This window comes from Clavelina lepadiformis, chromosome 1 (assembly GCF_947623445.1).
Source record: "Clavelina lepadiformis chromosome 1, kaClaLepa1.1, whole genome shotgun sequence".
Lineage (NCBI taxonomy): Eukaryota > Metazoa > Chordata > Ascidiacea > Aplousobranchia > Clavelinidae > Clavelina > Clavelina lepadiformis.
In genome coordinates this window covers 11,890,395-11,905,161 of record NC_135240.1, presented here as the reverse complement: position 1 = coordinate 11,905,161, position 14,767 = coordinate 11,890,395, and the positions used below count along the sequence as shown (strand labels likewise).

The window sequence follows — 14,767 nt, the reverse complement described above, 5'->3', positions numbered from 1 at the left end:
TCGTGTTGTCGGTACTTGGTTGTATCCTGTTGGGGCATTCTTTGAATTTGTGGCCCTGTTCAGTGCAGTAAGAACATGTTGAGATTTGCCCGTTGTAACTTACCGCACATCTCAGTTTTCCCAGGTATAGGTACGATGGGTGTTGGTGCCGCTCCATCGTCTTCTTGTTGACTTTGTATATCCTTCTTCGGTCTTTGATGCCATATTTGTCGACACCCAGTCGGGCTGGGGCTTGGATTTCGAATTCTTTGAGGATTTCGTCGAGGTCTTTCCACGTTTTAGGTCGACGTGCATTGCTCCTTTTTGCAATCATCGTACTCTTCCTTTCCGACAATTAAAGGCGAAATATTTGATAGACTGCCTACTGCCTAGGAAACGTGTCTGAGGCAAAACAAACATATGGCAAGTATATATGTAATGAACGTTTAATAACTGAAATGCGTACAAAAAATGGAAACAAATGCAGTTGAACGTAATTTTGTGGCATAACTGACTCAAGGACACGGGTTAAAACTAATTAGTTTAAGCTTCATCTTCGTTATCTGAACCTTCGCTTTCCGAGCCAAATTCAGTTAAAATGTGTTGAAGCTCAGATAAATTTATTGGTGATTCACTTTCATCATCTTCTTTCTCCATTGGGTCCAATTTTGCCATATTGGAAGTGCCTAGCTTCTCATTGAGCAGAGGTGTATTCGCTTGAAAAGGTACTGTGCCCTTAATGTCATTTATGAAAGAAAGAAGTTCGATCTCTGCTTGCAACTGATGGGTAACCACATATGGTTCCACAACCTCACAGCCTTCTACAAGATTAGACAGTATGTTTATTTGCTTTTGATAGAAGTTCATCACACTTGTCATATCTTCTTTTAAATGACACATTTCTTCTTTGCACCTTTCCCGAATGCAATGTTGTTCCTTGATTTTTTTTTCAATAAAACCAGGTATGTTTTTAACTGGCCCAGACCCGACAACCATTTCAAAAGTTATGCTTTTCATTTCATTTTGTGGAACATTCTGGTATTTATTATACATAGTAATCTGATGACGAATGTTGTTGTTAACCTTCCTGATGCTTCGCACTAGTCGTTGAACAATTGTTTGACCAGCTGAAAAATCATCATGTACAAACTTGAAAATAACAGAACAGTAGCTTTATCGATAATGTAACCCCATGCATAGTGCATGCACAAATTACCTGGGTATTTTTGAATCAAAGTAGATAAAAATTTTCTTTCGATATTTAATTTATAAATGTTCTCCAAAATTTCTGCTCTTTTTTTCTTCACAGCACTTGACAAATATTTAAGCATCATATCATCTTTTACATCCCAACGAATCAATATACCGTTTTCTACTTCAACTTTGGAAAGATGACTGTCAAGTCTACAAAACAATGCATACAATATGTAAAATAGAAGAACATGCAATACATCGATGAAGAAAGCATATATCATGTCCTGGCAAACAATACTCTTGGCAATTGAACTCCCATATACTGTATTTTCACCATCATTGTGTGGGTTTTAACTTTATCACAGTAAATTTGGTGGATACACTGTTGTTACTGTTTTATAAGCTTTTCTAAGGGTTTCTGATGTTGCAGCAGTGGGAAGTAACAATATTCGTTTATGTCTGGGGAATTATTGTAGTAACTCAATTTAACATTGATATGTCCTTCAGCTTACTTAGCAATTTGGTCAACTTTTCCAGAAAGTATTTCAGACGTTATTTCCTTGGTCAAATCTTCAACTTCTTCTCTACAAATTAACAAAATTATATAGTTTCCTATACAATTATACAAAATTCTATTCCTAAAGGATTCAGTACTTAAATTTGTATGTTCAACAGTTTCGCAATTTTCACTTTTGCAATACAACCCACAAACAGTAACTAGCGTGAATTTTATACACCACAAAATTGTATTGAAAAATGTATCATTCAGAAAACATTTAGTCAACTCACTTCAACCAATAGTATTCTTGAAGTTTAAGTGAGTATTCTTCTACCCAAGAAAAAGATGCCATTTCTGCAGAAGAATACGGCTCTGGTTGCAGAGCTATTGCTTTTAATTGATGTTGTGTTAATGTTCCTGTAAGGTTTATTGTATAATGTTATACTCTCATTTCTGAAAATAAATAACATGGAATATAATAATTCAAATATATGATACAAATACAAATATACAAAGACACATAATCATACATACCACCAGGGTAAGAAGCTGCCATAGCTTCTAATTCACTCTTGGCCAATTCCATTTTGCAGCTAGCTCTCTTCAGCTTGTTCATCAATGCACAACCTTTGAAACAGAGCTTAAAGCTTGTCATATTTGTTTTAGTTATTTAGTGCATGTTTGAAAGCTGAAGAAAAAGAAAACCTAAATCATGCAAGTTTACTTAATTGCGTGAAGATATCTTAAGTCAATCTGGACCAAATCACAAACAAGGCTTACCCAAATTTTTTTTGATTTTGCGCCCATAATGAATCAAGCCATCGGTAAGCAAATCAGTACGATGTTCCGGTTTCATCTCTTTTGAGATTTTGTTAAATCCACGAAGGTATGCCCATAATCGCTCCACAGTTTCACCATCCGTAAGTCCAAACCCGTCCAGGAACCTCGGGTTGAATTGTTTCTAAATTTTAAACAGAACAAAAAAACTGAGAGATAACTATCTCATTACACTTGAATACATCATTATATAAAGATTTTGTCATACAGACAACAAGTTTTTCAAAATTAGACCTTGATATTTTCGCTGAATTTCTTGTGCTCAGTGTAATAAAACTAAAAGACTTTGACCTAACAGTTGTACAATATATAGGTATAAAATATCATGTTTACCTGACAAGAGAAAATATGGCCATATGAATGAAAAACAGGTACTGCAAATGTTATTTTATTAAGAATTGCAAAGTTTTTTCGGACCTAAATAATAAAATCATATTGGAATTCAGAAAGAAAATCACAAAATCTTAATTATTATTTAAACATAAATGCAGTATTTTATGTAAGCAAAAATGATTAACTAACTTGCACATACAGCATCGTCTGCAGCATGCACTAACATTAAGAACACTAATGACATGCAATCAATGACCCAGGAGTAGATTGCTTACAAATAAAATATGTTTCGAAAAATGGGTTGTATACCTATAATTTAAACGTATATCAATGTTGCCATACTAACACAATATCATGTGTAAATTCTTAAAGGTATACCTGAAGATGACCTTTCAGTTTGCAAGCTATGTCATAGAAAACTCTTATTTTATTTTCGTTTCTTTCCAGAAGTTTTTCAATAGCTAAAACTGCATATGCTAGCCTGCAACAGAATCAGTTTTAAAAACATTGTTTACAATTACTAATACACAAATTCTACATATACCGTAGTAATACACCTTCCACAAAACAACTAAAGCAAGAATGTACACTTTACCTTTCACCATGTTTTAAGTCAAAAAACATTGTCGGAAACTCATGTTTACAACAAACACCAAATACACCTTTGATAGCCAGTTTACTGCTTTTAGATTTCGATCTAATGATGCTGCCTGCTTGAAAGTCATTGCAATTTTTGGACTAAAAATAATGATTCTAATTAATGCATAAGTATGCAGCATTTATTCTTATAAATACGCATTAAATTCCTTGAAATGTATAATAGGACCATAACAATATGATTGGAAATCAATTGTTGAAGTTATGTACTTGATTTAATATTTTTAATGCATTTTGGTACATACTGTTAAGAAATAACTTACAGCCGAGCCATATTTGTTTTCATCATAGGTGTCTACAAAGCTGTCGACTTCATTTTGGTTTAAAAAAAAAGATTGTTTGTGGTGAGGATCACAGCTTTTACTCCCAGACAAAATTCTTCTCACCAAACCAAAATTTGCATCTAAGCAATATGTCCGCATACCTTCAGGATTCTACCAACAAAACGCAGTTAAAGCCAAGCATTTACACTCGATCAAAGAGGCCTGGGAACTTTCAATCACACTTCTTAGCTTTACCCCTTCACATGCTGGACACAGGGTACCCGTATCTATATCATCAGAAGAGACCAAACCATGCAGATGTTGCAGCTTATAGACATGGTGTCTATATGCCTCAACCACTTCTTGTAGCAAAACTCTTGACAAAGACTTTACCTAAAACAAAAAAAAACAAGAAACATCCACAGGTTGTTTCGGATTTTCTTAGAAATACAAAACACTAAAAAGTGCTAACCCCTGCTGTATATCCAGGTACTCGCAAAAATCTATTTTCAAGAGCATGGCAAAATCCTTCAGTGGAAAGATGTTTTTCGAGACACAAGGCTCGAAAGTATTCCAATAGGTCAATGGATACTGCTAGTTTAGGCTTTTTGGGCGAACAGGTCCACAGATTTAATCTTAACAGAGTTTCAGGCTCACTCTCACAATAGCAAAATTGTACAGAAACCACATTTTCAAAACCTAAAATGCAAACTTTGCCAATGAACAAGAAAACAATGGATGAAAGAATGGCAGAGATGATTTATAATAAATGCAAAGGAATAAAAAAAATTATACCTTTGTAATCAACCACTGTAAGGTGTCGAGTGTAACTTGACTGACATTCATGACCATCAAATCTCTTCAAAAGTCGTACCGGAGTGACCATTTTGCAAAACATGTTACCCTGTAAAGTGTAAATAATACCATTAACAATGTGTTACAAGTAATATGTTGACTAAAATTGCAAGAGGGTGTTTGGATATTTTAACTAAGTGATATTGGTACATACACAAGAAATACAGGAATAGTTCTGTAAAAAAACTAAGTCTGTTTTAATCAACGATTTTAACAGGGGTAGAAGCTTACCGCTTAATTTTGTTTTCCTATGTGGTCAAATACCACAACAACACATTTTTTTGGTTTCGTGTAACATAGCTTCTACACTGAAATATTTAGGCTGTCTCAAAAAGCAATCATTTACAACCTTATCTTACTCCAACTGTCTTCTGTGATACATTGTGAGCAGAAGCAGCTAAACTTTAACGAAGAACTGCAAAACGTTTTCCCTAAATATATGCTTAACTTAAAATCTCCTTCACCACTTTAATTCTATAATTTCATCATGCCTGGATGCTTCACTTTGTTGCACAGAATTTTTTGTTCCAGATTTGTCTGAATAACTGCCTATCATTGATATAATTGATGACATTGAGCGATTTGAAACAACTTACAGCTAAAAAAAGAACAAGCACAAACATCATTCTCCAGCTACCAGTCTTGCTATTACTGATGTGGCAGAGACCTGGAGATGTTTGAGCATTTAAAAAGGTGTTATTAGTAAGTAGTAGTGGTATAATGGAAGGGCTCTGAAAAATGTGTTGGAGGGGAATCTTTTGAAGGCCATGAAATAAAATGTGTCATACATATGGCACCAGTATTGTCTTTTACTTTTTATACTTCAGATACATTTTTGACACATTTTGTATTTCTCAGCTGTGAAAATGTTTTCAACAATATTGTAAACAGAGATCTAAGTTCAACATTATTCGATACATTCCGGTAAAAATGTAGGAATAATTGCAAAGATACTTCGTTTACAGTATTAACCCAAACAGTTTTTACATTCTACTGCACAAAAAGCAACTATGACATTGTTGTCTAGACCAGTTTAAAGAAATGTAAGCTACTGTTTCTTTTCCTCTAATATTCTGCCAGTGACCACTTTTTCTTGTGGTAATTAATTAAAGGTATGATAAATTATTTTATGTAGACGAATGTATTTAACTTATTATATATATACATTTGAAATAATTATTGTTGATTATCAACAGACAAATTAATAAACATTTCTTAAGACTGCCTACAGCACTAAAATGTTTACAAACATTAATGGCCTTTTATATCCAGATAAATGAGTGGTCTTTTTGTGAATAACCTTTACAAAAATAAAGATATTTGTATATAATTATTATTTACCATCCATATGTCTGGCAAATGATACCAAACAAAAGAATGACAGTTATCCCAGCACTGACGACAGTAATATACATTTGGCCCACAATCTCCACAACGAATTATGTTGGCAACTTCTTCAAAGCATACACAGCAAGTACGTCGCTCAGGAGAATAGAGGGTTATGGACAACTTAAACAACTTTTCTTCAACTAATCGCCAATCTGAAGACAGCTTCTCTCTTCTGATTTTGTAATTTAAATTTTCTTCCAACTCTGTGATAACATGAAAATTAAAATGCAGTATTCAATATGACTGTTAAGTGATTATTTTCAGAAAAAATGTAGCATAAAAATGTGAAATATATTGTAAATCTCCTTATATTATTTCTTTCATTCACCTCCACAAGAACTGTTAACATTACTAGTGCTTGGTATTTCAGGATTTGTAGCAGTTAGATCACCTTCCACAGAACCTCTTGTAACTATGTGACTGTTTGCATTGGGTTTCAACGCTGGACCAAATGTTTTGCCAAAGAGGTAAACGGGTCGTTTTCTTTTTTTGGGTTCTTTTACCCAATATCGAAACTTAGCTTTTGTAATTCCCTATGCAATGGAAAAGATATATCAATATATTGATTACTCTAACCACTATTATTGCTGCCCCATGTAGAAAAAATAACAGGACTACCCTGATTTAGATTAACAAATTCTTGGTATTAACGCTTGAGATTGGTATGAAAAGAAACTAATTACTATCTTATTAGCTATCCCATTTAAACAGACGTTAGATAAAAAACGTAAAAAACATAGTAAAATATAGTAAACGTACTTACTCCTTTTATTTTTCCCATTTCTTGACACGTAGGTCAAGTTTCCATTTGCAGTAAACATACAGGCAAATTCTTGTGCTATAGATATTTTTGTCTAACAATAACAACAATAAATTCAATCCTACAAAGAGGGAGGGGTTATGTAAGAGTATGCAATATTCATTTCAAAGTTAGATCACTACTAACTCAGTTAGATTTTGTAGTGTAATTTGAATCAGCTGGGAAGCCTATATCTGAAAATAAAGCTAAAAGGAATACATTCAAATGTATATATAAAATATACTGCATATGATTGCACAAAAGTTGAGAATAACTGGTCTCAATAGCTGTCTCAGTTAAGAAAAAATTATGATCCTATGTCATGATTCATAATTTACAATACAGTGTTGCAGATTATAATTATTATTTAATGTAACTATATTAGCGACTTTTTCAAGTACTGTATGTATAAATTACCAAACTTACCGGTGATACGAATAAACAAGGCATTAACATGGAGGTACATACCATAGTGTAGTCTATTGTTTATGATACCTGCATACCATGGCAGCGACTTGCTTGCCCAGACAATTTGATATGATATATGCCACAAACATAAGGTATACATATCTCAGCAATATATTTAATACTTGAAAGTTCTTATCAGTGAGATGTGAGTCATCCACATCTTTTTGGGTCTGTTTAGCCAGTGGCAGTAGCCTACAATATATACTCATAAACAAGAAAACGTTTTCGTGCAAATAATTTTTGTTCATAAAAGGATTGCATAGGTTAGTAATAGCCCATTGGTTAAGATCTGCTCATGTAGACCAACAATATATAATAAAAATTGAGTAAAATTCTATCTGCTTATGAAGTAAGTAACATGGAATTCTAACATTTTAAATTAAATTTAAGCAATTTAAAGTAAGTTAAGTCTTGCACCACACTTTCTACTACGGTAACCAGCAAATATTTACAAGGTTCATTTCATTACAATTGGGTACACAGGGCCTGGAGAATGAACTATGCAAGACTCACAGGAGCTCAACCTGCTGACCCATGATGCTTAATCTAGCCCTTGAAATCCTGTAACGGTAACAAAAGTCTGTATGATGTGTGGAAGACCTTGATTTTCAAACAGTCAGTACTTATAAATTAGCTCCTGCACAAAATGCCAGCTCAAAGATGTAGCAGTTAAAGCACCTGGCTCAGCTTGCTACCGCTCGTAGTTAGCTATTTCAAATTCACTATACAGTTTCAAATTCGAGAAATACAATATAAAAAATTCAAATAAAAAAGTTGAAACTTAGACAAAAACAAGTTCAGTTACTAAACTCTAGTCACGCTGCGCAAAGATAAAGGTTGTGATTCTGTAACGAAAAAGTTGATTATTCTGTCTAACGCTGTAACCGTTAAGTTGAAAAATTCCAATGCATGCAATCAATGTTATATTCACAACTACCCAACTGTGAACCGTAAATACTGAGAAGCAAACCTTCCACGTGACAGACTAGCCAAACTGCCATTTTTCATATTTGTATTTTCTTACTTCGGCTACTGGCACCTAGTGAAATAAGTGTCTATTTCAAGACCCAAGTAGACTGGCAAAATACAAATAGCGTAAGCTGCAACCGACTAGGCATGTACAGTTGTAGTTTTTTTCTGAATTTAGAATCTGACCACACTGAAATCATTGCACCTTTCAACGAGATCTTAGAAGTGCAAGATGGCTGAAACTAGAATGACTAGGTGGAGGATGAGTAGGGGTGGGGTGGGGTACACTTTGCAATTTGGTTGGCAAAATCTAGAAACTGTAGCCTGTGTTTGCAAGAGGTAGTGTTTACATGTGAAATATTCGGGTGCAGCAAGCATAGTCTTTAAAAACCTTGATTGTGTAGTTGCCACGCATTCCACAATGGGTATAACTGGCAGTCGGTGAGATAGATGTCACCCAAATTGCAAAGTTAGGCACGAAAGCACCCAATATTGTTTTTCATAAACGTTAATGTCGCATATTGGGCTTGACAGCTTTCGGTGAATTTTCATACTTAATGATGTGGAAAAAAACTCCAAACTCAATTACTCAGCAGTTCGGGATGCTTACCACCACTAGCTGACAATCATTTACAAACATATTTAATATTCTACTGAAGTGTGTTTCAAAGTTAGTTATAGGGCATATAGGCCTTCTTGCAAACATTTTAGTGTGTCGGTGCAGTACTGGAATACTGGTAGCCTGTACTATACGGCCTACACTATATACCTATATAATCTGTAGGCATAAGTCATTTCATTACAAAGGACATTATGTAGGCTATAGGCCAATACAGGGTCCTGTATTTCAACTACCGCCAATTGTTTTAGGCCTATGTAGGCCAAGCACCCTAGCTTATATGCGGGATGACACTATTTATTACACTGTAGATGCAATGAAGTCACTGTAAATTCACGTATGCTGTCTGTTTTCTACACAGCTACCAGCAATGTGACGTGCCCAAATGGATTACTCATTCCAACACGATTAGCCTTCGAACAATTATTTTAAGAGATGGAAATATTCTTTTTAGCCCATACGAATGGGTAATCCGTGCGTTCTTTTTTCCCTTTCCTATGAGCTAATCCTTGACGAATGGGGTGGTAGGTCGTAGCAGTCACAAATATTTGCCATGCAAGCCATACGGCGGTTGCAATCGGCCGAATTCCTAGAAATTCAAAACAATCACTTAAAGCTTAAAGAACTGTTATAACTGTATAAAACGTCAAAAGTAAATTTAGTTGAACTTCCTGTATTACGAGATACAAAAAGGGGTAGCCTAAATAGGTAATTATGCTGCAAAGTTAAATCTTAGAAGACGAGTAAAATTCAATGGGGATTTACTGAATTAAGAATGTTGTAAACCTACATCATAGCATTTTAAAAAATCCGTTTTGCCGTGGATGTGATAGCAAGGAAAAAGGTAGTACTTAAAAAATCTTTAAAAAAACTTTAGGCATCCAAATATGTATTAACATTGTTTCATTCAAGTTCCAATAGAAAATTTTCAAAATAAGATAAATTTATGACTTAAACATGCTGCTGGTCCTCGATACCTATATTTCACACTTTGTTGTAAGTTGGAATGGATTTAATGTAACGATGTTATTTGTAAATATGGTCCAATTCGAATTCAACTAAATAAACTATGTTTAGGGATGATTCAACAGTAGTTTTTTTTGTTCACTTCTTTTTTTTCAAAAATTTAACAACTTTTTTTGATAAATTTTTCAACAAATTCCGTTTAAGTTTCTTTTTTTTTAGCATATTATACATATAGGCCTAACTTGCAATCCCGTAAGCTTGATTGCTGATGTTGAAAAATGATAATCCTGTAAAACCAAATATTCAGTTGTGAAGTCAGCTAATGTATTAACGTTACACCAAATAAAACACGGCCGATTGGCAAAATAGCATACTAACATAACTAAATCGTAATTGTCGTAAATATACATAAACATCCAATGTCAACCCGTTTGATTTGTTTTATTTCACAAAGTTACAAACTAGCTTGAGAATGAGAGAAACAGAACTAAACTTTTTTTCATGTCATGAAGCTGCCTTTTTCTACCTCGTCAGCTTCAATCACATTGTCTGTGCATTAACTAAGAAAATACAATAAAATAACGCATTCAATGCGTACAATCATATTGGTGAACTAAACTTTTTTCAAATAATGCAATAAGCTTGAACAACTATATGCATGCTGGCTATGCTAAAAGTTTAACCAAGACGTATTACATTATATCCGCTATATGCAAACGTTTTTATATTTGAGCTCAAGCTGTAGCCTAATTAGTAATTAGATCTTACCCTCATCCGCAAACCTGGATAAAATATAAAATACAGTATAAAGTGAAAATCAATATTTAAGCATCACACTTGAAACAACATTAATTTTACCAGCTTGTTCAATTCCAATTGCAAATATAAACTCTAAACTTCCAAATTGAAGAATTTTATTCGAAACCAGGCTAACGTCCAAATTAGCATTTTTGTGTTTTCATGGTTCAAATAATAATGACTTATATGATGTCGTTTCGCCCAAAACTCCAAATGTCGTCGTCGTTGCGTGTCTACAGTCGTGGTAATTCCCTTTCCTTTGTAATAAATTCCTTTGCTTAGATTTCGTGAGCCGTGACCCAGTTTGCTACCATGTGCTTGTTAACGCCCAGTTTTTTTGTGTCATATCTAGTCGCGTATCAGCTAAAATCCCAGCCAATTTAGTGTAGTGTATGTTGCAGTTGTTTGACTGACTTTGTTTAATTGATTGTTTGCATGCAGTATCATAAGTTAGTTGCCAGTAAACTTGTTTTAATGTTTATATTTGTTAGCCACGTGATTGAAATCTAATTTACCAGTATTGCCGATTATTGCTATCGTTTTTATTTTAACAGGATAGTGTCATTTCCCTTACTTAGTCCTTGTTTGTGTTTTCAGATTATAAGTAATATTACCCTGGGATCTGTACCGATAGAAATCACACGTACCGCACGTACACATACGAAATTAACCTACGTTCCTTGCTCTCATTTGTAGCTGTTCTGTTTCAGTGATCACTTTCAAGCCGTTCAATATAAGACTTTCAACAAATCGTGTGCATTTCTAATATCCAGGGTAGGACAGAATTCAGGCTTTGCTGGCCCGAAAGACACCACTTAGGTGATCAGCGTCTATAAATTTGCCGATTAGAATCAGTAATTCTCATTGGGTATAAGCCTATAGTTGGCTATATTTCAGAGAGTATCAGAAACTTTGGAGGTTACTACAATCATAAAATGTTCGAGTATATTTATAAATATTTTTACCACCTATTATTTTTTTAAACTTTAACCGAACTGTAACTTGATATTATTATTTAGACATATTTTGAATGATCATGTCGAGATCAGGCACTAGATAGCTTTTCCTACAAAAGACACGGGCACATTATGCTCGTAAAGTTTTCTATTTTCTTCTTTGTTTAGCAAATTTTTGTTTTAAAAGTCAACTTCTGGTCTATTTCATATACACAACATAGTAGCTTTAATTTCACTTGCATGCAAAAATTACAAACGACTTACCTGCTTTATTTGTTTCATTATGCATGCACTTTGAAACTGCATCATTCTTACATGTTTTCATCCAATTCCATATCGATCGCTTCGACGCTTCTTTTCACTTTCCGGTTGCTGAAGTATCGATGCTTTCCCCAACCTTCTGTGCTTGTAGTAAGCAAAAGGCACATCAACAAAGCGACGATGATCACCTTGTTCATATTTTACCTTAAGTTTCTTAAGTTTTTGTTGCTTTTTTTTGTTGCTTTAAAGATAAAGCTTACATCAAAATTTAAATATAACATACTGTAGTGTTAGCGTTTGTTATTAGAATTGTTAGCAGCATTTGTGCCACAAGTAAGCATGATGTACACTGCATAGCAGTTATATAAAACACCAAATGGCAAAAACTTTTTTTCCGAAAATAAAGCATTTTTCAGCAAACATTTACTGGGTAGGAAAACTTCCTTCAAGTGACTTGAAAGACAACGGAAAAGCTTCACATAAGCGTTTTGTCATGTGGGCAAAATTGATTAATTACAAAACTTGATTAATTGAAACTTTGCATGGGTCTTCACTAAGCCGTATTTTTAACTAAAAGAAACATTTGCATTTGTAGCCGGATTATTTTTTCTCTTCTGTTCCTTAAAATTAAAATTTATCCTCCATTTATAATTCTCGCTGATACGTGATGTCTTGTCGTGTTGAAGTGGAACATCCTCTCAACTTCTTCAATAGTTTCTTATCGGCTAGTTTTTAATTTGTATATATAATGCATAAGTTTTAAACTATAAAGTAGGTTGGCCTAAATATTTGCATTTTTGACTGTAGCCTATATTAACACGTTTTTCTTGATGACCTGGCTATTGACTTTTGCACCTTTCGTCGCTTAATTAAAAATCGTCACGTTACAGACGAGTGAGGCATTTTCGTGTTAATTTGAGACAATGTCGCTATACGTATACTATACTTTTCAAACTAACGTGTACAACTTGTCGTTTTTTGATAAATATTTTTTCTGCGTCGTGTTATGTTATTTCCTACTTTGACTGTTCCATGTGAAGCAAAAATGTCCTTACACCTCCTTAGTTCTCCTTAGAACGTAGCTGAAAGGTTGTAACTTATTGACCTTAGTTAGCTGTTATAAATACAAAAAATACCTGCTTGCTATTGCCTATAAAAGGAACCATTTGGGTAGAACTAATCGTCCAGTAATTTTTTCACAATTTTTTCTCGACGTTTAGCAAATAATAGGATAAGTGTTCGTGAATACTGATACTAATCTAACGTTTAGGTAACGTTTATCTAAGTTGTCACAAACGACAATATTCGCTGAAAGTTAAGTTATAGGTTTAGTGTGCATGGGCTAATTTTGATTGCAACAGGCCAGCCTTCTGATGCATAGAATGTCATTTATAAAACATTGTAATTTGTAACAAGTCAGTCTTCAGAAGCTGTCATTTGCAGCAGGTTGGTCTACTGAGGAATTTGAAAAGTGGTTATGTGTCAAAAGTCAATCTTGTGATTACTCGATACGCAAAATGTCTTTGAACTTAAAAACAAAATAGCTTATAAAAAACTTAAGGTAGCCTATAACATAAAATGAATAAAGTGATCATCGTCGCTTTGCTGATGTGCCTTCTTCTTACAACGACCATTAATTGGTTGTCATAGGGTAAAAAAACTAAAAACTGGCAGCATCCAGAAAGTGAAAAGAAACGTCGAAGCGATCGATATGACATTGCAGGAAAACAAGTAAGAATGATTTAAAGTGCACCCAAAAATGTAAAGCTTAGCTAAGGTATAAAAACTGATATGTGGCAAAAAAGCGGCGTTTGGAGTATACCTGAATATCTTATGAGCATAGTACATTCAGAATACACTCGAATGCATATTAATAACGTATAGCTGACTTCTTATTTGGTAAACTCTAGAATGTATTATACTGTATAGGCCTACGCCCGTTGACAAAAACTAGCTAGTACAACTCATTAATTTGAGGCTTAAGAGTTGACATCTGAAAAACTGATAAATTTAATTTTTTATGTTAAGTGTGGCATCTAAAAATTAATTTTAATTCTATTTTTTATTTTACCGTTTATTCAGGTTTGTGGATGAAGGTGATGGGTTTTAATAATAACAGCTTCAGTTCCAAATTAAATACATTTGCGAAGTGGACATAATACAGTAAAGTATTCCTTGGTAGCATAACCAGCATGTACAAACTTGTTCAACTTTAGTTCATTATTACAATAAAGTTTAGTTCACCAATACGACTGTATGCATCTATTGTCTTTAAGTATTTCCTTATTTAATGCACAGACGATGTAGTTGAAGTTGGCGAAGTAGGCCAATAGCAGACGGAAGGCAGTTTTATGACATCACAATATAAGGTATTTTCTGCTTCTCTCCGTTTCAAGCTAATTTGTAATTTTCTGAGACAATGCAAAATAAACGGACTGGCATTAAATGCATATTTACGAGTTAGTTATATGATACAACTTATATCAGTATACTATTTTTCCAAAAAACTGTGTTCTACTTGGTATAACGTTAATAATTGATTTTACAAAGGAATATCTATTATTGCAGGATTTTCACTTTTCAACATCAACAATCAAGTTTATGAAATTGCAAGTCGTAGGCTATGTATAATATGCTAAAGGAAATAAAAGAAAACATAAACGGAATTTATTGGAGAGATTATTTAAAATAAATTGTATAAAATTCTGAAAAAAGTTATGTGAAGAATAAACAAAAATATTGTAGCCAATCAACTGCACAAAAAATTTACTCATATTAGATTTGAATATTACGAATTCACACAATTAATCAGAAATTTATACGTGAGAAAAATTTTTGGATTTGTAAATAGAAAACAATTTAAAAAATTTAACAACCTTTGAACACATCAATAGGCCATCATATATAAGCTTACAGAATTTTTAT

At 33.6% G+C, this 14,767-nt stretch overlaps 1 protein-coding gene and 1 long non-coding RNA gene across 3 annotated transcripts; one reads left to right on the top strand and one right to left on the bottom strand.

The window, feature by feature from the left end:
• Positions 1–409: 409 nt before the first annotated feature.
• LOC143454129 (uncharacterized) lies at positions 410–9,194 on the bottom strand. Its single transcript, XM_076954984.1, has 16 exons — positions 6,770–9,194; positions 6,335–6,539; positions 5,959–6,209; positions 4,558–4,666; positions 4,235–4,461; positions 4,018–4,155; positions 3,763–3,933; positions 3,438–3,580; positions 3,221–3,323; positions 2,843–2,926; positions 2,453–2,633; positions 2,207–2,299; positions 1,963–2,089; positions 1,686–1,757; positions 1,196–1,383; positions 410–1,106 (listed from the first exon to the last, which is right to left on the bottom strand). The coding sequence occupies exons 1-16, from the start codon at positions 6,785–6,787 to the stop codon at positions 523–525; spliced, it is 2,694 nt and encodes an 897-aa protein (XP_076811099.1). The 5' UTR covers positions 6,788–9,194; the 3' UTR covers positions 410–522.
• A 3,844-nt stretch (positions 9,195–13,038) lies between these two features.
• LOC143464606 (uncharacterized) lies at positions 13,039–14,508 on the top strand. 2 transcript variants are annotated; one of them, XR_013118522.1, is made up of 4 exons: positions 13,039–13,573; positions 13,925–14,005; positions 14,141–14,211; positions 14,411–14,508. It is a non-coding gene; the product is annotated as an uncharacterized LOC143464606 (long non-coding RNA). The 2 variants fall into 2 exon arrangements; XR_013118521.1 differs by having other exon boundaries at positions 13,925–14,211.
• The last annotated feature ends 259 nt before the right edge of the window (positions 14,509–14,767 follow it).